At 46.5% G+C, this 23,305-nt stretch overlaps 1 protein-coding gene across 5 annotated transcripts in view; it reads left to right on the top strand.

Annotated features, from left to right (window-relative positions):
• phf20b (PHD finger protein 20, b) overlaps positions 1 to 20,999 on the top strand; it is an 85,472-nt gene extending 64,473 nt beyond the window's left edge. For all 5 annotated transcript variants that reach the window (XM_052031031.1, XM_052031028.1, XM_052031033.1 and 2 more), the window contains 3 exons: positions 294 to 714; positions 7,113 to 7,296; positions 11,345 to 20,999. In XM_052031031.1, the coding sequence (XP_051886991.1) occupies positions 294 to 714; positions 7,113 to 7,296; positions 11,345 to 11,487 (748 nt within the window). In that variant the 3' untranslated portion in view covers positions 11,488 to 20,999. The remainder of the gene's footprint in view (positions 1 to 293; positions 715 to 7,112; positions 7,297 to 11,344) is intronic.
• The last annotated feature ends 2,306 nt before the right edge of the window (positions 21,000 to 23,305 follow it).

The following is a 23,305-nucleotide window of genomic DNA, read 5'->3' as shown; positions in this document are numbered from 1 at the left end:
AAGGTTGTTTTGCATGCCATCTGTACAGATCACTTCATCACGTTAGTACATCGAGGTTGTACAAGGGAAAAGCAATAACAGAATGAAGTGTTACAGTTACAGAGAAAGTGCAGTGCAGGCAGACAATAAGCTGCAAAGCCACGACGAGGTAGATTGTGAGGTTAAGATCCATCTTATCCCAACTGCGGCCTCACCAACTTTTCATTGCCCCTCTTTTGCCGATCAGAAATTCAAAGTTGTTGTGTTTTTCCCAGCTCCTGGAATGCTGACCCTGCTCTGTGAATTGTTCCCAGGAATAAAGATCAACCAGACCTGAAGCTCTGGTCCAAGCCCTGGCGGGTTTCTCCCTCCACCATCGAAAAGCTGCGGGAGAGGCACATCACGCCCAGCGAGGACAGCAACAGCGGTCTGAGCACCAGTGCAAGCACGCAGGGCAGGACGCCCAACGGCACAGCCGAGAGGCAGAGCCGCATCCCTGTCATCGAGGAGTCCTACATTACCAGCGAGCACTGCTACCAGAAGCCTCGTGCCTACTACCCTGCAGCGGAGCAGAGGCTCGTGGTGGAGACCAGGAACTCCTCCCTGGACGAAGGCTTCGGCCGGATGCGGGAGAATGGTGACGAAACGCTGGCCGAGAGGTTCGGGAGAAACGTCGATGAAGATTCAGGGCGCCCTGACTTCGATCTTCATCAAGAGCAAGACAGCCTCTGTAAGGTCAGTGACTCCTGGAGAGTTGCTTGTATGATGTTCTACTCATCTGCTGAAGGAGTCCCTGATGTACTACTTATCTGTCTGTTCACAGAGTAAGAGTGGCACTGGCAAGGTAAGACTCACTGGCCATCCCTATTTGTCCCCAAACCCAGTGCGTGACTAGGCTATTTCAGAGGGCTCTGGGTCTGGAAGCACATGGGTCACACTGAGTAAGGAAGACTGATACCTTCCCTGAAGGACGTTAGTGAATCAGATGATTTTCTGCAGCAATCTGGTAGTTTCATGATATTGACACTAATGTTTAAATTCCAAATTTATTTAACTTCTTGAATATAAATTTCCTGGCTGCCCTGATGGGATTTGAATGTGTCTCCAGATCAGTATTCCAGCCTTTGGATCCTTCTAATGACAACCACTAAAAACGTCTGGTGACAATCACTAATAATAATCTCCTTTTCTGTGAATTAGCATGTGGACTATCTGTGGTGTTGAGCAGGGAGTGCAGTCCTGAGAGCCCTTGAAGGTGGAGAAAGTCCATTGAATACAACAGCAAGGGAGGGTCATACTAATCCTTTACAAATCACTGGTTAGGCCTTAACTGTGGCATTGTTTGACTAAGCTTTTGATCCCAATACCTCTCCAACTGTGGCTTAGCGCCATGAAGTCATAGAGTCTTAAAGCTGAGAAATGGGCCCCCTCAACCCACAACATTCATACCAACCCTTTTGCCCATCTATACTAACCCCATTTGCTACATTAGGAGTGTATGCTTCTATGCCTTGCCTACATACATGCCTGTCTAAATGTCTCTTAAACATAATGATTGTATTAAAACCATCTCTGGCAGTGCATTGCAGACATCAACCACTTTCTGTGTAAAAAAAAGGCTTAACTTCAGATCCCCTGCCCGTTGCCTTAAAGCCCCAATTTATTCCTTGAGGGAAGCAAGTTCCATATTCCAGCTACTCTTCGAGTAAATAATACTTTCTCTCAAATTCCTCTTATTAGACATTAATAACTATCTTCAAACTATCACCCCTGGAATTGGGGTCTCCCACAGGAAGAAACTATCTGTACTATTAATCTTCTTCACATATTTTTGTTTCACATCTACATCATTTGTTCTTTATTTCCTTCGTGCTTAGTGTCCCCACATCAGGAGCTAAGGTGGGAATGTTCAGTATTGGCACGGGAATAAGCTGGAAAGGGTTTTGAATAGATTCACGAGGATGTTACCAGGACTGGAGGGCTTGAATTACAAGGACAGGCTGGGACTTTTTTCCCTGGCGTGTAGGAGGATGAAGGGTGACCTTATAGAGGTTTATAAAATCAAGAGGGGCATAGATAAGGTGGATGGTTATGGTCTCCTTCCCAGGATAGGGGAGCCAAAAACTAGAGGGAAGAGATTTAAGATGAGAGGGGAAAGATTTGATAAGGGACCTGAGGGGCAACCTCTCCACACAGAAGGTGGAGGGTATATGGAGCGAGCTGCCAGAGGAAGTGGTAAAGGTGGGTACAACTACAGCATTTAAGAGACATTTGGAGAGGTACATGGAAAGGAAAGGTTTAGGGGGATATGGGCCAAACGCGGGCAAGTGGGACTAGTTTCGATAGATATCATGGTTGGCATGGAGGAGTTGGGCCAAAGGGCCTGTTCCCCTGCTCTATGACTACCCCAAGTGAGAAATTATAGGGTTGAAAGAGATTTTCCTCTTTTGGCAGTCCCTTGGGATGAGGAAGACTTGTTTCCTACCCAGTTTTGAGGTGGTTGAAGAGTCCCGTGCAGGATCCAGAGATGGGACAGGTGCTGCCTGGTGGGGTGGATGGGTAGGATGTTGCTGTGTGCATGTGGCTTCCATCTTCTCCTGGTAATTGGTTTATTATTGTCACATGCACCAAAGTACAGTGAAAAGCTTTGTTTTGCATGCTATCCAGACAGATCATTTCATCACATCAGTACCTTGCAGTAGTACAAAGGAAAAGCATTAAAAATATAGTATTACAATTACAGAGAGAGTGCATTTGCAGGTAGACAATAAGGTGCAAGGGCCATGATGTGTTGGATTGTGAGTTCATCTTTATCATATAAGAGGTCCATTCAATAATCTTATGACAGTAAGTTGGAAGCTGTCCTTGAGTCTGGTGGTGGGTGTTTTCAAGCTTTTGTATCTTCTGCCCAATGGAAGTGGTAGAAGAGAGAATGTCGGGGGTGGTTGGGGTCTGCTTCTGCTGGCTCCTTTGTCTATACTTCTCACTGCCTTGGAAGAGTCCACAGAGGGGAGGCTGGTTTCCGTGATGGACTGGGCTATGTGCAAAACTCTCTACAACTTCTGGAGCAACACACAAAATGCTGGAGGATCTCAGCAACTCAGGCAGCACCTATGGAGGGAAAAGGACAGGGTTGAGACCCTTCATCAGGACTGAAAGAGGGGAGATAGCCAGTACAGGAAGCTGGGGGAGGGGGGGAGAAGTGGGGCAAGAACTGGTGGGCGGGTGATAGGTGGATCCAGGTGAGGGGGGTGATAAGCAGATGGGAGCTGGAATGATGTAAGGCATTATAAGGGCTGAGTGCTGGAAAATGGAATTAGCATCTAGATATAGACACAGTAAAGGCCTGTTTCTTTGCTGTATGACATTTGAAAGGCATTTGGACAGGTACATGGATAGGAAAGGTTTAGAGGGATATGGGCCAACCAAAGGCAAATGGGACTAGCTTAGATGGGCATTTTGATCAGCATGGACCATTTGGGTGGAAGGGCCTGTTTCCGTGCTGCGTGACTCTGATTCTAAGGCTACAGAATGATATCTGGTGTCGCCATGGAGGGATTCAAAAACAAGTTTAAAAAATCGAAGCGTTTCTGGTACAGGAGCTACTGTGGGTCAGTGAACACACAGACGGTGATCGAATCAGACAAGATGCAAGTGTCTTTTACATCAAGTAAGAGATTCGCCAATCGGTTTGAGGCAACAAATCTGCAATTTGTTCTGCATGAGTAGCTCCTGCAACCTCTCACATCAGGAGATTAGCAGAAGCCGGAGATTCTAATAACAAAGCATCTGTTGCAAACAAAATATTGACTACAGTTCAGCAACTACGTTGACTGCAGGCACACAGAATTAGGCTTTGTTTTTTATCAACAAATACTTAAGTGCCAGATTGTGGACCACATCAAGGGGTTGAGCAGCTAACAAAACATCTTTGCAATCCTTTTTAATTTTTTTAAGTTGGATAATAAATTTGGCATTGCAAATTCAGTGAATTTCAGCAATTTCCAATTGATTTCAGAATCAAAATCGAGTTTATTGGCCATATACACAGTATCCGGGCCATGCCATCTTCTCATAGCTACCATTAGGCAGGAGGTACAGAAGCCTGAAGTCCCACACCACCAGGTTCAGGAACAGCTACTTCCCTTCAACCATTCAGTTCTTGAACCAACCTGCACAACCCTAATCACTACCTCAGTATAACAACACTGTGACCACTTTGCACTACAATGGACTTTGTTTTTGGTCTGATTGTGTTCTTTCTTGTAAAAATTGTGCATAATTTATGTTTTTCTTGTGAATGTTGGGTATCTGATGCTATGTGCCTGTGATGCTGCAGTTAAATTTTTCATTGCACCTGTGCATACATGTACTTGTGCATGTGACAATAAATTTGGCGTTGGCCCATCAGAAACCAGGGAAGCATAATGTGGTAATCTTCAGATTCCTGTTTGAGAAGTCATGCTGTACAGAAATTTGGTGCCTCATTTCTTGCATTGACTTGGTCACCATACGCATCTCATTGGCTACAGAGTTCATTCTGAGGCTGTGGAAGACGCTGTTTAACTTTACACTTTTTTTCGCACCCCCCCCCCCCCCCCCCCCCCCCCACCTCCACCTCCAGTTTGGCCTTGTTCCAAATTGATATTGAATGGGTTCCCTGTCATCTTTGATGCAGGAAATCCATACAGGCGTCACCTCCTTGTACAGAAGTCGCTGAGTTGACTCCTGCCCTCGGCTGTGTTGGCTGACCTCGGGGATAGTGACAACTTGCACCCGTATCACACTTTTAAATGCAGCAAATTGCTCCTGGCATCTCTCAGGAGTGTAATTTAAAAAAGAAACTTGGTATCGGACCACATAAGAAGTTATTGGCCCGATATGCTGCAGTAGCACTCCAAGGTCAGGATGCTGAAGGTTGTCTACACAGTTTTCTTGGACTTTTGTATTGCTTATCAACCAGTCCAAAGCCAAGTTCTGTTCAAGGGTTAGTGGCATGTGTGAACAGGGAAAACAGCAGTGGTGCTCATTAACCAGTCAAACTGAAGATTCCTCATTGAGACGTGAAGAGAGGAAGTATAAATGAGAGTTAAACCATGCACAGAAAGTGAAATAAAGATCGGATTAAGAGAACGATGAGACAGAGTGTGTTTAAGCAAAAATTACTATTTATCTCCATAGCTAATTGCATTCTGAAGGATTGAAGTTCCACACCTTTTTAAAATGTAAAACTTTCAGTGCCAGTGAGGTTGCTCAGCAGTAATTATACTTGCCCCCTTGCAAAGTATTCACTCACATCTGAGTGCTGGAGCCTTGAAATGGTTAGAGGTTAACAGTTCAGTTGGGTAAAGCAGCTTTGAACCCTTGTATTCCATTCGCAAGATGCTGATATACTATGGACAGTGAAGGAGCAATTTTGAAAAGGATTTTTATTTTCTCATATTTCTCATAAGAGGCCACTTGGCCCATTGACTCTATGCTGGCTCTTGGCTGAATCCCATTCCCCCATTATTATCCGGTAACCTATTGTGCCCATTAGTACCCCCTGATTCTCTAACCACCATTGGGGGCAGTTTACAGTGGCCAATTAACCCTCCAACCAACTTGTCTCTGGGATGTGGGAGGAAACTGGAGCACCTGAGGGAATCATGCCTTCACAGGGAGAACGTGCAAACACCAGACACCGCATGGGTTTCCTCTCGGATGAAACAACAACATAGAACAGTACAGCGCAGGAACAGGCCCTTTGGCCCACCATGTCTGCATTGACCATGATGTCAAATTAAACTAATCCCACCTACCTTCACGTGACCTGCATCCCCTCCATTCCCTGCCTGTTCACGTGCCTCTCTCAATACCCCTTGCGTGTTGCTATCATATCTGCTTCCACCACCTCCTTTGGCAGCAGGTTCCGTGAATCGAACACCCTTTGTGTAAACAAAACTTGCCTTGCAAGTCTCCTTCAAACTTATCCAACCCCTAAACCTGTGTCCTCTGGTATTTGACATTTCCACCCTGGGGGGAAAAGGGCTCTGACTATGTACTCTGTAGCTCTCATAACTTTTATAAACTTGAATCAGGTCTCCCCTCAACCTCCAGAGGAAAGAATCCCAAGTTTGTCCAACTTCTCCTTGCAGCTAATACACTCCAGGCAACATACTGGTGAACTTCTTCTGCACCCTCTCCAAAGCCTCGACTTTCTTCCTGTAGTGCGGAGACCAGAACTGCACACAATACTCCAAATGTGGCCTAACCAAAGTTTTGTGCTTGGGGTCTATGTACTGGAGGTTTGTAGAGTGGCACAGTGGAGCTGCTGGCTCACTGCGCCAGAAACCTGGGTTCAATCCTGACCTCTGCTGTCCACGTGGAGTTTGCATGTCCTCCCTGTGACCTTGTGGGTTTCCCTCGGGTAGTCTGGTTTCCTCCCTCATCCCAAAAACGTGCAGGTTGGCAGGTTAATTGGCCACTGTAAATTACCTCTAGTGTGCAGCTGAGTGGGAGAATCTGGCGGGAGTTGATGGGAATGTGGGAAGGAATGTAAATGGGATTAATGTAGGATTAGTGTAAATTGATGCTTATTGGTCAGTACGGACTCGGTGGGCTAAAGGGCCTGTTTCCGTGCTGTATCTCTCTGCCTGTGGATTGTCCCACAAGATCTGGACAGCAGGTTGAAGAGGAGAAAGGAAATAGGGAGTCACATCCTTCCCCTCCCTTCCCAGTGTTGCTCATCCTTGTACTCAACCCCAATATGTTATGAGAGGGATAGACAGAGTCGACAGCAGGTATCTTTCTCCCAGGGTTGTAATGTCTAATACTCGAGGACATGCATTTAAGGTGAAAGGGGGTAAGTTCAACGGAGATGTGTGGGGCAAGTTTTTATACATAGAGAGTGGGGTGCCTGGAATGTGCTGCCAGGTGATAGTGGAGGCAGATACGATAGAGGCATTTAAAAGGTTCTTGAAAAGGCACGTGAATGTGCAGGGAATGGAGGGATGTGGACATTGTGTAGGCAAAAGGAATGTGTTTAATTAGTTCGGCGCAACATTGTGGGCTGAAGGGTCTGTTCCTGTGCTGTACTGTTCTATGAACCCCACAGGATTATCACTTTAACCAATCTCTCTGCCTCCTCTCAGGTCCACGGCAGTGGCTCAGCAGCCGAAGCACAGGACAAGAAGGAGAACCGTGGGCCGAAGGAGACCGAGGAAGGGGGAGCCGGCGACCCCCAGCTGCAGTGGCAGGTCAACCTGCTGGCGCACGTCGAGTCGTTGCAGGACGAAGTCTGCCACCGGATGGACTTCATCGAGAGGGAGCTGGACGGTGAGCGGTGGGGGTTTGTCTGTCGTAGTTTGTTCGACATGGGTGGGAGAGCCGGCAGTGAGGCCGAACTCTCCCCACCAGCAATGGGGAATTAACACACGGGGCAGGTGAAAGGATTCCCCTGATATTTCCCTTCCCACAGTGCCAGTGCATGAGATGGGACGAGATCCTAACTGAGCGTAACAGGGTAGATATCGAGATGTTTTCACTTGCGGGAAAGTCTCAAACAAGGAGACATAATTACAAGAGAAGGGGCTGGTCACTTAAACCCAAGGTATGTCGAAATTTCTTCTTGCGGAAGGTGGTGAATCTTTGGAATTCTTTGCCCCCGAGAGCTTAGAAGAGTGCAGAAATGATTTACAAGGATGTTGCCAGAACTTGAGGGACTGAGCTATAGGGAGAGGTTAGACAGGCTAGGACTTTATTCCTCGGAGCGTTGGAGACTCAGAGGTGATCTTATAGGGGCGTATAAGACCATGAGGGGCATATATAGGGTGAGTGCACACAGTCTTTTTCCCAGGGCTGAGGAATCAAGAACTAGAGGACATAGGTTTAAGGTGAGAGGAGAAAAGTTTCATAAGAACTTGAGGGGCAACTTTTGTTTTAAACAAAGTAGTAGGTGCCTGGAATCCTCAGGTGCGTATGTGGAATGAAATGGCTGAGGCAGGTACAACAACAATGTTCAAATGACAGTTGGACAGGTACATACGTAGGAAAGGTTTAGAGGGATATGGGCCAAACACGGGCAAATGGGACTAGCTTGGATGGGCATCTTGGTCGGCATGGACCAGTTGGGCTAAGGGCCTGTTTCCATGCTGTATGACTCTAGTTGTGGTTAAGTGGAAATGAATGTGGTTAAATTTCTGAATGATGGGGAATCAACGGCTATGGGGAGCAGGCACAGAAGATGAGTTGAAGCCTGGGATAGATCAGCCATGATTATATTGAACAGTGGGGTGGGCTCGAGGGGCCGAGTGGCCTACTCTTCCTCTTATTTTCTTGTGTTCTATTGAATGGCTGATTTAAAATAATGATCCCTTCAGGATCCATGGCTTTTTAAATGGACATATCGAGTGGGAAAAACCTCTGCAGAAGTGCCTGATACTGGGCCTTAAAGACACATTGAGGTCTTGGAGGACAGGGAAGAGGGGGTTTCAACTGGGGCATCTGCCAGTGTTCTCCACACAACAGTTTATGGGGAGACTTGATGGAAATGTTCAGAGGAACTGTGCTGTGGTGGATCCCTCTTCATGCCCCTCCCCATCTCAGAGGTCTTCTATAACCCTCCAAAGTTCATACACATCCCGAACAGAATCATCAGCTGAGCTTCAGTTGTTGACGTCCCCCCAAAGTCTGGAACTCCCTCTCTTAACCTGTCAGCCTCTCTATCTCTCTGCTCCTTCAGGAAGCTTCCTTATACCTCCCTCAATGGCCAAACTTTGTATCATAGCCCTCGTATCTCCCCACGTGTGGCTGGGCATCAATTTCTGTTTGTTGTTACTCCAGTGAGGGGTACCAGAAGATCGATGGTGCTGTACCCTGTCAGTGGTACAAGGGTCTGAATGTCAACTCCCTGTCCTATGACTCTTCTATTCGACTATATAAATTAGTGCTCCTTTGGAGTATGAGGAGAGGTCGTTACCAATGACAGGAGGGTCAGTGACTGGAAGGAGTGTGGTAATTGGCAAAAAGGGCAATTGGAGGATGAGTGGGAAATGATACACAGCAAGTTGTTACGGACAATGTCCAGAGGACCTCCCCTTTTCCTATCTTCAGTCCTGAAGAAGGGTCCTGACCCGAAACGTCGACCTCCTGCTTTTCCCCACGGATGCTGCCTGGCCTGCTGAGTTCCTCCAGCGTCGTAGTGAAATGTAAAGGAGGTCTGAGGGAGATTTCACACTGGGAGTGACGGTTGTTCGTAACGAGCTGCCAGAAGAAGTGGTAGAGGCAAATGCAATTACAATGTCCAAAAGGTACTTGGATGGGAAAGGAGTGAAGGGATACAGGCCTGATGCAGGCATGGATGAGCGTCATGGGCCCATTTTGTGCTGTACAACTCTCGTTCACACTTTAGCTGCCAAGGCTGAACGCTCTAGAATTTCCCCCTTAAACCTCACAGCCCCCTCTTCCTCTCTGCTTTTGGTCTCCAGCCATAACATCTCCTATGTAGCTGAGCTTCCACTTAAAATTTACTGACATTTTGTGATTCACCCAGGGATACTGGTCTTAAACATTCATCGACAGCAAGTTCCACATTCTGACAACCCTCTGCTTAAAGAAGTTTGTCCTGAATTGGCTGTTGGTTTTATTTCTAACTGTATTGTGTTTACCCTTAAACTACATTTGGTTTTTTTTTTGCTTCGACGTCATCAGTATTAATTTCATTTTCCTCTCGCTTCTCTTGCTCTGAGATCACAGCACTTTTCAGGTGTCTGGCTTACTTGTTCCTGTAGGTGAACTTTAAGACCAAGTGTTAGTAGTCACTGAGGAAGATATCAATGTCCATTTCAGCTCTGTACGGCATTCAGCTGCACACTTGCAAGTTGCAACAGTTGGAGCTGTGTATAGTCCAAGAGTAATCCCCAAATCGATACTCTTCCTGCTCCAATTTACTGCAGGAAGTTGTAGTTGCTTAACAGAAGCAGGAGTAGACTGCTTGATCCCTTGTGACTGCTGATAATTTGGCTCTGTGCCACTTTCCTGCACTAACTTCATATCTATTGATTCCCTTAACATCTTAGCAATCTGTCTATTCATCTTTCCCTCCAGCAGCAGTATGCACTGGGACCTGGATGGTCAGGATATGCCTCCAGGAATAAGAGCACTAATGGAATCATTGCTCAAAGGGGTCATTATGGCTTTATAAATGGAGAGATGCATTTCTGACACTGCTGCTCTGCTGGGGACCTGGTGCAAAGCCCTGCCCTTAGTGCTGCTGTGCTGGGAACTGTTCATCCGTCCAGCAACGAATCACCCACCGCTCCGTGTGGAGAACTTGCCCGTGAACGCTGGCATTGGCCAGGCTGGGACAAGTGGGTCAGCTGCAAGGCACTGTAATGTGGTGGGGCACTGCACCTGTTCCACCTGGATCCTCTGGTCACCCTCATCACCTCCTGCTGGATTTGTTGGAAGCTGCTGTCCTGGTTCACCAGGGCGCTGCCTGGATTAGAGGCCATGAGGAGAGGTTGGGCAAACTTGGGTTGTTGTCTCTGGAGCATCGGAGGCTGAGGGGAGACCTGATAGAAGTTTATAAGACTATGGGAGGCATAGATGGGGTAGACAGTCAGAACCTTTATCCCAGGGTAGAAATGTCAAATACTAGAGGACATGCATTTAAGGTGAGAGGGGGTAAATTCAAAAGAGATGTGCAGGGCAAGTTTTTATTTTACACAGAGAGTGGTGGGTGTCGGGAACGGGCTGCCGATGGGAGTGGTGGCAGCAGATGCAATAGTGGCGTTTAAGTGACTGTTAAACATATGCAGGGAATGGAGGGATGTGGGTCATATACAGTCAGAATAGAATTAGTTTAATTCGGCATCGTGTTCAGCACAGACATTGTGGGCCGAAGGGCCTGTTCCTGTGCTGTACTGTTCTATGTCCTTCCACTCTCAGTTGAGTTTCCATAAGGAAATCCCAGGGCCGGGGAGAGCTGTGCAGCCAAACAATGAGAGGAGGTGTCCTGAGAGCTCCATAGAGCTATCTCCTGAGGGGAGACAGTGATAGAGCTAATTGGATGCTTCCAATGAAGAATGGATATAGGAGATGGGGCTTGGGGACAGTGATCCTGGGGCAGTCTTGAGGGGCCGAGTGGCCTACTACTGCTCCTATTTCTTTGTTGCATGGGCTGCGTTTGCCAGTCACCTTTAGTACCCCTGTCTGTCCCCGTCTGTGAGAAGCTGAGGCCACAGTGTTATCCTTCGAGATCAGTGGCAGGTTCGAATGGTACTGTCGGAGAGAGCTTTGTGAGAGCGTAGGTGAAACCAGGGAATAAGCTGTAGGCAGGTGAAAGACTTGTGAGTAATTCCGTCTCCTCTGTTTGACCCCTTAGTTTTGGAAAGCTGGCTGGACTACTCTGGTGAGCTGGAACCCCCTGATCCTTTGGCGCGTCTGCCTCAGCTCAAGAACCGGATGAAACAGCTCCTTGCGGACTTGGGCAAGGTGCAGCAGATCGCTTCCTGCTGTCCTGTGTGAGCGATGCTTCCTGACACTCGCGGATGGACCCCCTACCACAGATTGGGGGAGAGGGGGGTCATTCAACCCCGTGCAAGCCAGGACTGCTGGCCCTGAACACGTGCGCGCACGGCACTGGACAGAAGCTGTTTGGGTCTAATGCCGATTTGAATCTGGACACGAGTTCACATTTTTATTCGTTTTTGTCTACGTTTTTTTGTCGGTTCTTGGAACTTTTTGAATGTTCGTGGTATTCCCAGGCATTAATGGAAGGAAGAGGGGGTGCGGGAGGGCCCTCAGTCGCAACTGTGGCCCTTGGCCGCGGGGAAGGAGATGGTCTCTGAGCCGTTTGTCAGCTCCCTGCTTGCCCTGCGTTGCTTGGACCTAGCCGCGTTCGAACTCGTGAGAGTGCGTGACCGTCCCGAGAGGGTTGGAGGAGGCTGGAAAAGCGCTGTAAAGAATTTAGTACTTTCTTAAATCCCCCGTGTCATTCTCTGTCAGCGTTTTTATTTTGTACTTGTGTATGGGCAAGGCAGTGTGGGTGTGATGGTGTCAGGCAACACCGTCTAGCAGCAGCGAATGGAGGGAGAGGAGAAGAAGGAGCAGTGAGCAGAGGAATGACAGGACCATTGCGGAGGAGCTAGGGCTGGTAACTTAGGGTCTGCTGGTGCACGTGGGGTTAAGTAATGCAGTCCTGAAATGGTTAATTCTGCATGGCTCACGTCGCAGACCCTCGGCCATTTCTTGAGCCATTACGTCACTTCGCGAGTGTTGAAGGCAGACAGCAAGCGGCTGGGCTCGTTGCCCCAGCCTGCTGCTGCCTGCCAACGTCGTCCCTCGGCAACCGGCCTGTCGACTGTGTGCGTAACTAGGCAGCCGGTGCCGCTGGGGTGGAATTCCTCCAGTGAATGTCAGGGGGGTGGGGATGCCGCAGGTGCATTGCCGGTCACTCCACATCTGGGAGCACAGCTGCTGGCACATCAGCCCTTCGATTCATGGCTGCCCACATCTCAACTCCGCCCACCTCCCTGGCTTCCATATAACACCCCTGTCCAACAAAAAATAGTTCTGGTCTCTCCACGCTGAAATCTTCAAACCATAAAGTGAACGTCTTCCGCTACACATCAATCTGCCCCTCCTCCTTGCAGATATCCATGGATGTGTATGGATTGTCAGTGGTCTATTAAGAGGCCTGACATGTTTTGCCTGTTCTTTCAGCTGTTTGGTGCCCAGTAAATCATTGAAGGCCTGTAATACTAAGAGGAAAGCAACATCACACTCCTGGTCTCAGCCCTCCTGATCACCCTGCAACTTCCCCCATGCTCCCCACACTTCATTCCAACTGCCCAGTGGCACCTGTCAGCAGTCCAACACCAGAATGGTTGTGCAAAGTGAAAAGAGGGTCTACACTTCCAACAAAAAAATCAAAAACAACTCCTTTGTCCAATATAATAAAATTAAGGCATTGTTTTGGACAAAAGTTTCTCTGTCCCTTCTGGACCTTCCTTCTCTAAAATTATTTTAAAAAAAAGTTAAATGTTGGAATTACTAATACTTTTGGAATGGTCTTTTAAAAAGGAACACAACACAGAACCAATCTGGGATCAGAGGTAAGGAGCACAGTTCCATTTGCTGTCTTTATAGCGATGGTCAAGCTACTTACCTGCTGTTGGTTTGAGACTCTTGAGCTGCAGTCACTGATGCAGCCAAATGTGACGTAAAATTATCAGTCTCTCTCTGCTGCTGTTGACGTCCTCTGTAGAACTTCAGACACTGGCCTGGTGCAGACTCTGCCCCTGGACTGGCCCCAGTCGGGCTGTCCTCGCTCCAGAGGATTTGCATTTCATCTCCGCAGGGCATTAAGGCTTCCCGAGTTCTCCGGCGACTCCTGCTGTGTGAGCCTGTGGGTTGGGAAGGCGTGGAAGGGAATGGAGGATGTGGGAGGGAGAGCCAATTTCTTCATGCGGTCTTTTTCCAGGTTTTGGTTCTGGATGTTGCATTATCCTCTTGTAACCTTGTCGGCAAAGGAGGGTTATAGTTAGAGTACACCTGAAACATTAACCAGACACTCAGTGGGGAAAGTGATAGGTGGGAGGAACACTGCTTCTGCAGAGGCTGTGGGAATATCTGGGTAGGACGCAAGTTTGTTAGACAGTCACTGATGTATAGGATCATTCCAGTCCTTGGGCAGTTTTCAAAGAGCTTTTTTTTTATTGCAAAGCCCTTGATATCCACTTAAATTTATTAATTTTCAGTCACGTGTGTTTACAGTTTGGGAAGTTAAATGGAGACACCAGAGACTGCGGATGCTGGGATCTGGAGCAGCGTGCAATATGCTGGAGGAACTCGGTGAGTGGAGCAGCGCCTGTGGGAGGAAAGGAATTGTCGACGTTTCGGGGTCAAAGCCCTGCATCAGGACCGGCAACGTTAACAATTCCTCTCCTCCCACAGGTGCTGCTTGACCCGCTGAGTCCCTCCAGCAGATTGTTTGTTGCTCCAGGAAGTTAACCCTATGTTGTGCTCTGTGATATATGGGAACTTGGTTCTTCTTGAATTCTTTAGCGGGGATGAGGGCGTCACCAGCAAAGCCAGAATTTAATACCATCCTCGATCGCCCTTGTAAAAGTCATAATTCGGTGCCCCCTTGAACCACCAGAGCCCTTGTGATGAAGGTTTGCTCATGGTGCTGAAGGAAAGGAGTTCTAAGGCTTCAGTGGACCCATGATAAAGGAACAGTTTATTTTGCCAAGTCGGCTGGCTGTGTGATTCACAAGACAAACTACAGGTTGGCTCATTTCTGGCCTGTCTGCTGCACTTTCCCTCCTGAGTGTAGTACAAGGTAAAGTTTCTTGTAGTTTGCACCATTTGTATTCCACTTCACTACCTAGGGATTTGCACCGAAACTTTGTTAGCCACATCGCCGTGAAATTCTCACCCGCGTTTGTAAATGTGGCACAGCCAGGGTTTTAGCTTCCCGTGTACACTGGGATCTGTGCACAAAGGTATAGGGTGGCTGCTTCTGTGCTAGCCATGATGGTACCTCCAGGGCTACTGCACCGCAAAAAATAAACCCAAATATGTAACCTAAACAAGGTAAAAGTTAAGAGTCCATAAAAAAAATCTAAAAATATTGACGGTACCTTGCAATGCAGCAAATGTAGTCCATGAGATAAAAGTCTTGTAATTCTTGATGTGTAAAAAAATCCAGGAGTTCAGAGTTCTTTGTGAATCACGTTCCCTTGGCACCGATGATAAAACCAAAAAAGACAACCGTGGTAACTTCTAAATTGTCCTTGACAATGGACTCCAGATGACGATATTTATTGGATTTCTCGATAAGAGCAGAGCCAATGGACCCGGAGTTGTTTTCAAGGCGGATTGAAACGTCCACAACTGCTGCTTTTGCACCTTTGACGAAAGCAGCATCAGGGACCCAGGTGTGTCCAACTTGATCTAAAAATCTCTTCTTTAAAGACAGTAAAACCTGCCGCGGAACCTCCACAACATAGTGTCTAAAACCTTACTATGTTGATGTATCCGAGGCAGTTTAACAGCTTAGGTACATCCCAGAAACGTGCCTCACATTCTCATTAGCCAACCCACCTCTCTGACAAACTTTATTCATACTATATCTGGCCTTCACCAGTGTACTCCTTACAGGATGTGGGTTTGACCGCAGGAGCAGGGCTGTGATATGCTCTGACTGTAAAACCCCTTATCCAGCTATGGGATTGAGGTTCATTCCTATAATGACCCAGCCTGCTCCAGTGCTCGAACTCAATATCCCTCCAGTTGTTCTACCTACACCGACCTCAACCCTGCTGCCTTCGCCCCTAACAATGTCATCTAAAAAGCTCGTGGTGTTGAGACAATTGAGTTTCTTATATTTATGTGTAACCTCATCCATGTCGATATCCACAAACTGGAAACTCAGACCTACCACACTGTCAGCTAATTTTTTTTTAAATTGATGTATTTCCTAATAATAGGGGGATCTGAGTTTCCAGTTTGGGGACTGATAGACCACTGTCCCTAATTCTAGAGTAAGGCACAAGAACATAAGAAATAGGAGCAGGAGTCGGCCATCTGGCCTGTCGAGCCTGTTCCACCATTCAAGATCATGGCTGATCTGGCCATGGACTTAGATCCACCTACCTGCCTTTTCCCCATAACCCTTAATTCCCCTACAGTGCAAAAATCTGTCTTAAATTTATTTAACGAGGTAGCCTCTACTGCTTCCCTAGGCAGAGAACAATCCATTGTTCACGCTCTTGGGGAGGTGTAGGTAGTCTTCAATGAAGCCTCTGAACATTTTGTCAAGCTTGACTAAAATGTTTTGTGAGGCTTTATTTAAAATCGGAGTAGTAAAATCGAGGGATGACATAGGTTCCACTTTCTGGGTAGGCTTTAAGACTTGCCCTAAAAAGATTTTTTACCCCACCCCTTGAGTTTACCACTCCACTCGTTACTAGAACTAACATCGATGGGTCGATCCTCACACCAAGGGACATTTCCCATTTCCCAGGGTTAATAAAACTTATCTTCCCTTTGTTAAACAGCCAGTTATTGATAGAGTTAAAAACAAAGGTTCTGTTTTTAAAAGTCATAAAAAATCTGGCAGTCTTGTTGAGATTCGTCTCAAGGCCAGTCTTTACAAAAATTCTCTAGAACCTTGAGGTTTTTAGACATGCCCTTGTGAGAGTCACTCACAAAAGCCACATCACGGTCAAAAGCCAGGACAGTACAGAAAGTATTTTCTACACCAAGATGGAACCCGGACCCATCCCTGTCTAATGAGCATAAAAGGATGTTCATAACGTGTCCTTAACTTCCATTCACACATTGTGTTAACTGGACCCACCAGTGCACTCATTCTCTGGAAGTTTGTCCATCTTTCATTCATGAAGGAAATGTGTGCCTGGTGTCGGAGAGGCTGCTGGGTTCTGCAGATCAGAGTTTGCCCGTTTGAATTCTGCTGCACTTCATCCTGTAGTTGTACGGATCCCAACAGTGGGTGGTCAGGAAGTTCCCTGGCACCCATATCTACTGTGATCCAAAAACAAAGTGCTCAGCAGGCCAGGTCACATCTGTGGGAAGAGAAACAGAGTCAGTGTGCCCCTTAGGATTGAATGGGAGATAAAAGAAGCTTGTTAGACGGGGGTCGAGGAGGGAGGGATGTCTCTGGTAGGACAAAACCAGGGTGACCATGGGGATAAGCTGTGAACAAGGTTATCTGGCCAGTGAGTGAATGGGAGTAGTTATAGAGTGAGAACATTGACAAAAGAATGTAGCAGTTGAGAAATGCAGAGCTGGCAGACATGCCTGGCAGGTCAGGCTGGGTGTGTCGTCCAGTCTCAGAGAGGGGGAAAAATACCAGAGCTAATATCACGGATGGATGACTGATACAGAGTTGTAGAATTCAATTTAGGGCACATAAGGCTGCAGTGTGCCCAGGTGAAAGATGAGGTGCCGTTCCTCGAGCTTGTGTTGAGCCTCATTGTATTGGTACAGGAGGTCACAGACCAACAGATCAGAGTGGGAATGAGACAGAGAATTAAGGTGGCAGGGAAAGGGCAAGCTCGGAGTCGCCCCTGTGGACTGAAGTACGTGCTCCGCCAAACGAGCACCCAATCAGCGCCAGCGACCCGGGTTCAATTCCCGCCACTGTCTGTAAGGAGTTTGTATGTTCTCCCTGTGTCTGCGTGGGTTTCCTCCGGGTGCTCCAGTTTCCTCCCACATCCCAAAGATGTACGGGTTAGGAAGTTGTGGGCATGCTGTGGTGGCGACACTTGCGGGCTGCCCCCAGAACACTCTACGCAAAAGATGCATTTCACTGTGTGTTTTGATGTACACATGACTAATAAAGATATCTGCACTTGGTTTCTCCAATACAGAGTTGACCACATCTCTAACTGCTCCCATTCACTCATTGACTGGATATCGTTGTTTACAGCCTCTCCCCATGCTTTACCCTATCAGAGACATCTCTCTTTCCGCACCCTCCCTGCAGCTTCTTTTGCCTTTTCCACTTCTGACGAAGAGTCTCAGATCTGAAACGTTGACTCTGTTTCTCCCCCCACAGCTGCAGCCTGACCTGCTGAGTATTTCCAGCATCATTTTGTTTGAGCTTTCCAGCACCTGCAGTTTTTTTAAAATTTTCACTTCTTCGTACCGTGAACACAGGGCCAGTATTTTGATTAAGGAGGTAATTTGATATTTAAAATTTTGTGCTTGGAATAGAAAAGGGCGGTGCAGGTTGTCTGGGTGATAAAAGGCTTCCAGCTCGTGGACGTCGAGGAACTCCATAACACACTTGTTTTCTGGGAGCCTCGTCCCTTTAGCACCTAAGAAGCCACTGTGGCAACTGTACGTGCGTCTTTGACGGCCGTCTCAAGGTGTTTATTTGCTAGATTTTTCCAAATATGCAGTGCTAAGAGAATCTGAATTGTCTTCAACCAGATAGATACGTTGGCTACGGCAGCACAGTCTTTGATGAAGATCAAATCCAGTACCCAGGCACGCCCTGTAGACTCTAGAAACAGTGACATTTTTTCCTCCTATGGCTCCAATCCCAAGTTATTTATTGGATTCAGTTGCACAACTTGCTCTGGTGAGACTTGACCTTTGGCTTGCTTATCTTATAAGGACATAGAATAAAGCCATTTGGCCCATTGGGTCCATGCTGACTCCTGGGGAGCAACCCCATTAGTTCTGTTCCCCTCTACTATTGTATCCCTGCAACTCACTCTTACACATGGCCTGTCAACTCCCCCTTGATTCCTTTTGGCCATTAGCCTGCACTAAGGGGTGGTTTACAGCGACCAATTAACCCACCAGCACTTCTTTCAGAGGTGGGAGGAAGCCCAAGCCATCATGGAGAACATGCAGACTCCACACAGGCAGCACCTGAGGTCAGAATCGAACCTTAACTGCTGCATCTCAATGCCACTTGTCTCGCGTCTGAACCAATTCATTGTATTGCCACCTGCAATGGTCTTGAAACTGATGATATCACCTTAAGCATTTATACCCTAAACCTAAGGCTTAGGGCAATTTTTATTATGGGATATAAGTGACTTAAGTTGTGAACTGAATACTTAACTGTTACCTGACACCAGACAAGCATTTTATTTAAAATTTCTTCATCCATTATGGATATTTTTTTAAAAGAAAATACTGCAGAGTTTGCATCGTGTACATTGAGCAGCCACTACAGGAAAAGCCAGCTGCAAAGTTGCTGTGCGCTGACCCTAACAGTATTTGACCTTGGGAATGACATGGCATTGCAAAAGCTCTTCAGTGGTGAAATGATGAGAGTTTTGTCATGGTCTGTTTCGAGTATTATTTTGTGATGTTGAAGACAAATTGTCCCAGAGTATTTTAACGTTGCTTAAAGTCATCTCCAACTAATAGGAATTAAAGTTGTGAATATCATTCAGAATATTTTTTTTAAACGTTTCTTAACACGTTTCAGTGTGGTATTGTCTAACCCTGATGGGTCAGGGAGCTATGTCACTTTCTACTTTTGTTCTGTGCTCAGTGTCCCTTTTGAACATAGCAAACTGAAAGGTGTTAGGTGTGTTGTTGGACACAGAAGGTTATAATGAATTGATGGGGTCGGGGTGATCTTGTGGTGTTGTCAGGAGCTGCAGTCTGTTTTTGTCTTCATAAGTGGAAGGAATGTGATGGGAGGGAATTTCCATTAGGTATGTGCTGTAATTCGAAGTGAGTTGGGGGTCGGCGAGAAAATACTGCACAAGTTCTGGAACTACATTTGGGTGGCACCTGTGCCGTTTCTGGTACAAAATGAGCCCTGAGGTCATGGGTTATCTATTTTAGTCACCATCACTGGGCTGAGGGCACTGATATTTCAGGTAGGTCTGTCTTCCCTTTCTAATGTGGATGAGGTTATGTGCATCGCCTTTGTGTACTGGTCCATACCCACTGGAAGAAAGCATGTTCCGTTAACTCTGTCCCTGCAGCCTTCAGCGTGAGCCAGACACTCTTTGAATTAACTTGGTTAAATGCGTCTGTGTAATGTCGAAGTGGTAGTGTGTCAGTGTCCTGGCATTGAAAGGATCTCATTTTAGCGTGTTTAGGTGAGGAGCTTTCAGTGGTGGAAGACATTTAGTGCAGAGTTAACAGCTGAGAATTAACAGCCCAAGTCTGGGATGGCAAAGGTTTGACAGGAATATTATACTAATGGTCAAATTAATGAACTCTTGACTGAGGAGCCATTTTAAAAAGGCGCAAAGCAATGGCCTGCATCATCAACTGGTCTGGAATATTTCTTATATCCCATGTCCAACGATATGAAACAAAAATCCAGTAAGCTTTTGGATTATGTTGGTGAGGTATGAAGCTGTGCAAACCTGAACTAAGTGGACCCTGTGTAATGATGAGATTTGCAATTTTGTAACCAGTTCCGGCATTGGCAATGTGCTCGGATGTAAAAGGCTCGTTCCGTGGCATCGAGGAGCAGTCTACCTGCACGCTTAATGCTGTTTGGTGCGTCAGCTGATCATCTCCCGTCACTGAGTCTTGCAGCCTTGTACGGCATCATTAAGTGTGTTGTGGGTGGATAGTAAGAGGCGTACAGAATAACTCCTGATGAGGCACACAATCTCAGTCATTGGAGAGACTGTAATTACACAGAGCCTGTAGGGGTGGGGTAGGGTGAGGGGACCTTTGGCCAAAGCTTTCTATCCAATAGATATCTGTAGAAAACATGTAAGATCCATGTTGGATTTGGTAACTCTCACAGCCAGCAACACTAGATTGCCTACATTTTGGTTTCCCAGTCTATTTTAGTCAATGTCCTTAAAGACTCGAGGAACAGATTCTGTGTGACTTTCTCTTGAGGACTGCAGATACCTGTTTATCTCTGGGGAAGTTTCCTCTTGAACCCCTCACCCCCCCCCCCCACCCCCACCAGCATCACCATTGGTCTCACTCCTGGGAGATATTTTTACAAGCTTCCTCAGACCAACATCTGTGTTTAAAACTTGAGAGAAGTCCAAGAGACACTTGCATGAAGGATAACTCTTGTTAACTTTTTGGGTCTGGGTACCAATATGAATTAAATGGAAGCTCCCTTATTAAAGAATCAACACTGCTCATCATTTAAAAGCATCTCTTGCAATAATGCCTTTCGAAAACCTGGATTTTGTTTTTGCACAGCAGAGTTTTAATTTGTGGAACCTACTTGGATTGTGTTTTCTACTAATCTTTGTTGCTGGGATCATTCTGTGTGAAGAAACTGTTGCAAGTCACTAAAGAATTGTTTAATTTACAAAAGCCACAACCATGGGTGGGAGGCAGGGGAGGGGTAATAAGGACTCTGAAGCAGATTGCACCAAGGGTAAAGAATGGCTTATGTTTACATTGACTATGCACTAAATGGGGGAGGGGAGGCTGTGTGGACCTGCACTTGTACATACTGATTATCTCTGTGGTCAGTGATGTTTATCAGAAACTGCAAGTTCCTATTCCTCAGTGTTTGAATAATAAAAGATTTTTTCTTTGTTCTTAAATGTATTTCATTTTCATTGCGTGTTTTCCCCTCAACAACATCTAAATTTCCCGGCATTTTGTACACTCTTCAGTTGGTGCAAGGCTTGAGGTTTTGCCTCCCATTGACGTCACACAATCCAAACTAGGGTTAAGTGTGGGGTAAATCTAGTGTCCCCTGCATCTCTAATGCATATCAGGTCCCACCTGGGAAAAGAAAATGTGGTACCAACGTACGACAACTTTCATTCCGTGGTATCGGAATGAGGTTGCCTGTTGCCACATAGCCAGGAAAGTATATAAAAGAAAAAAAGATGGTTTTGTTTATATAGTGGCTTTTATATCGCAAAGTGCCAGATCATAGTCGTTGAGAGAAGGAAATGGTGAAGTGCTGGGAAATGGGGGAAATTGGGATCACTTACAACAACAGCTCAAGGTGATAAAGCATGTGGGGTCCTTGGCTTTATAAATGGAGGCACAAAGAGCAAGGACTTGACGCAGACTCACTGAGTTGTATTGCAGCAGTTAGTGCTGCTACTTTACAGCGGCAGACATACCGGTTCAATCCTGACCTTGGATGCTCAATGTGTGGAGTTTGCACATTCTCTCTGACCACGTGGCTTTCCTCCATGTACTCCAATTTCTACCCACGTCGCAAAGGCATGCTGGCAGGGCAATTGATTACTAAAGATTACCCCAGTTTAGGTAAGTGGTTTGAGGAAAGTTGTTGATGGGCAGTGAAGAGATTAAACTGCAGGATTGCAAGGAAATGGGATTGGTCTACTGGGAGCTGGCATGTGGATATAATGGGTTGAAAGGCAGCTTTCTGTGTTGTAGTATGCAAGGAACTGGTAAATCACCAGTTAACCCTCAGCTGAAACATTGTCACTGATTCTGTGCCCCACATTTGACAGAGGATGATCAGGAGATTTACAAAGATGAACACCGGTTGGAGAGAGTCAAGAAGCTGAGCCTGTTCATGGTTGAGAGAAGATTTAATAGTGGGACTTGAGGAAGATCAGTAACGACAGACTGGTAATTGGCAAAAGAGCCAGAAGGTGGTAAGATTTTAACACTGTGGCGTTCTGGCTGGAAGGGTGTTGGGAAGAGATCATGACGAGAGATTTACTTGAAATGGAAAGTTTTGCAAGGCTATGGGGAAAGAGCAAGGGGATGGGATTGAATGGATGGGTTGAAGAGCCACTACATGCAGAGTAGGCTGAATGGCCTCTTCTGCATTTTCTACATTGTGCGGTGGAGAGCATTCTGACTGTTCGCATCATCACCTAGTATTGAGGCTCCAATGTACAGGATCGCAAGATGCTGCAGAGGGTTGTAGACTCAGCCAGCTCCGTCACGGGCACAACCCTCTCCACCATCAAGGACATCTTCAAGAGGCGGCGCCTCAAGAAGGCGGCATCCATCATTAAGGAACCTCACCATCCGGGACATGCCCTCTTCTCATTACCACCAGCGGGGAGGAGGTACAGGAGCCTGAAGACCCACACTCAACGTTTTAGAAACAGTTTCTTCCCCTCTACCAATCAGATTTCTGAACGGTCCATGAACACTACTTCGTTGTTCCTTTTTTGCACTATTTATTTATTTTCGTAACTTATAGTAATTTTTATGTCTTGCACTGCACTGCTGCAGCAAAACAACAAATTTCATGACATACATCAGTGATAATAAACCTGATTCTGATGGCCAGAGGAGGAGAAATTTAGTGTTGAGGCAGTAACAGTGTGACCCTGGCAAAGAAACATGAGTGACTAAAAAGTTATCCCACTTAAAGGGGAAATAATAGAGTATCTTTTCTGAAATTAGTGTTCTCAGCTCAAGTGGTGATGGCAGGAAAGCCTCAAGGAAATTCACCCCCATTAGATCAGGATAATCCCTTCTGCTACCCCACACCATTTTGGCATTTGTTGTTCTTGGTGGGTGGGTGGGTGTTGAGGGAGGGGGAGACCCATTTAGGCAGAGAAAAGTACTTAAAATAAAAAGGCAAACAGTCCAAAAAAAACTTTCTTGGGCCCAGCCTTTTAAGTTCTTTTTAGATCCTTTTAGTCAATAAACTGACTGAAATAGAAAATAAAAAATGCTGGAAACACTCAGCAGGTCAGGCAGCATCTGTGGAAAGAGAAACGGTTAATGTTTCAGGTCGAAGACCCTTCAAATTGCTGGCTACACTTACAGCTCTTGAACCCCGGATGTCTGCCACTTACAAGGATAGGAGGCTAATGGGAATACCATCACTTGTTCTGATGAAGCATCTTCAACCTGAAATCTTAACTGTTTCTCTCACCACAGATGCTGCCTGACCTGCTGA

This window comes from Pristis pectinata, chromosome 16 (assembly GCF_009764475.1).
Source record: "Pristis pectinata isolate sPriPec2 chromosome 16, sPriPec2.1.pri, whole genome shotgun sequence".
In the NCBI taxonomy this organism is placed as follows: domain Eukaryota; kingdom Metazoa; phylum Chordata; class Chondrichthyes; order Rhinopristiformes; family Pristidae; genus Pristis; species Pristis pectinata.
The sequence above is the reverse complement of the archived record's forward strand: the minus strand, read 5'-3'. Positions and strand labels throughout refer to the sequence as shown.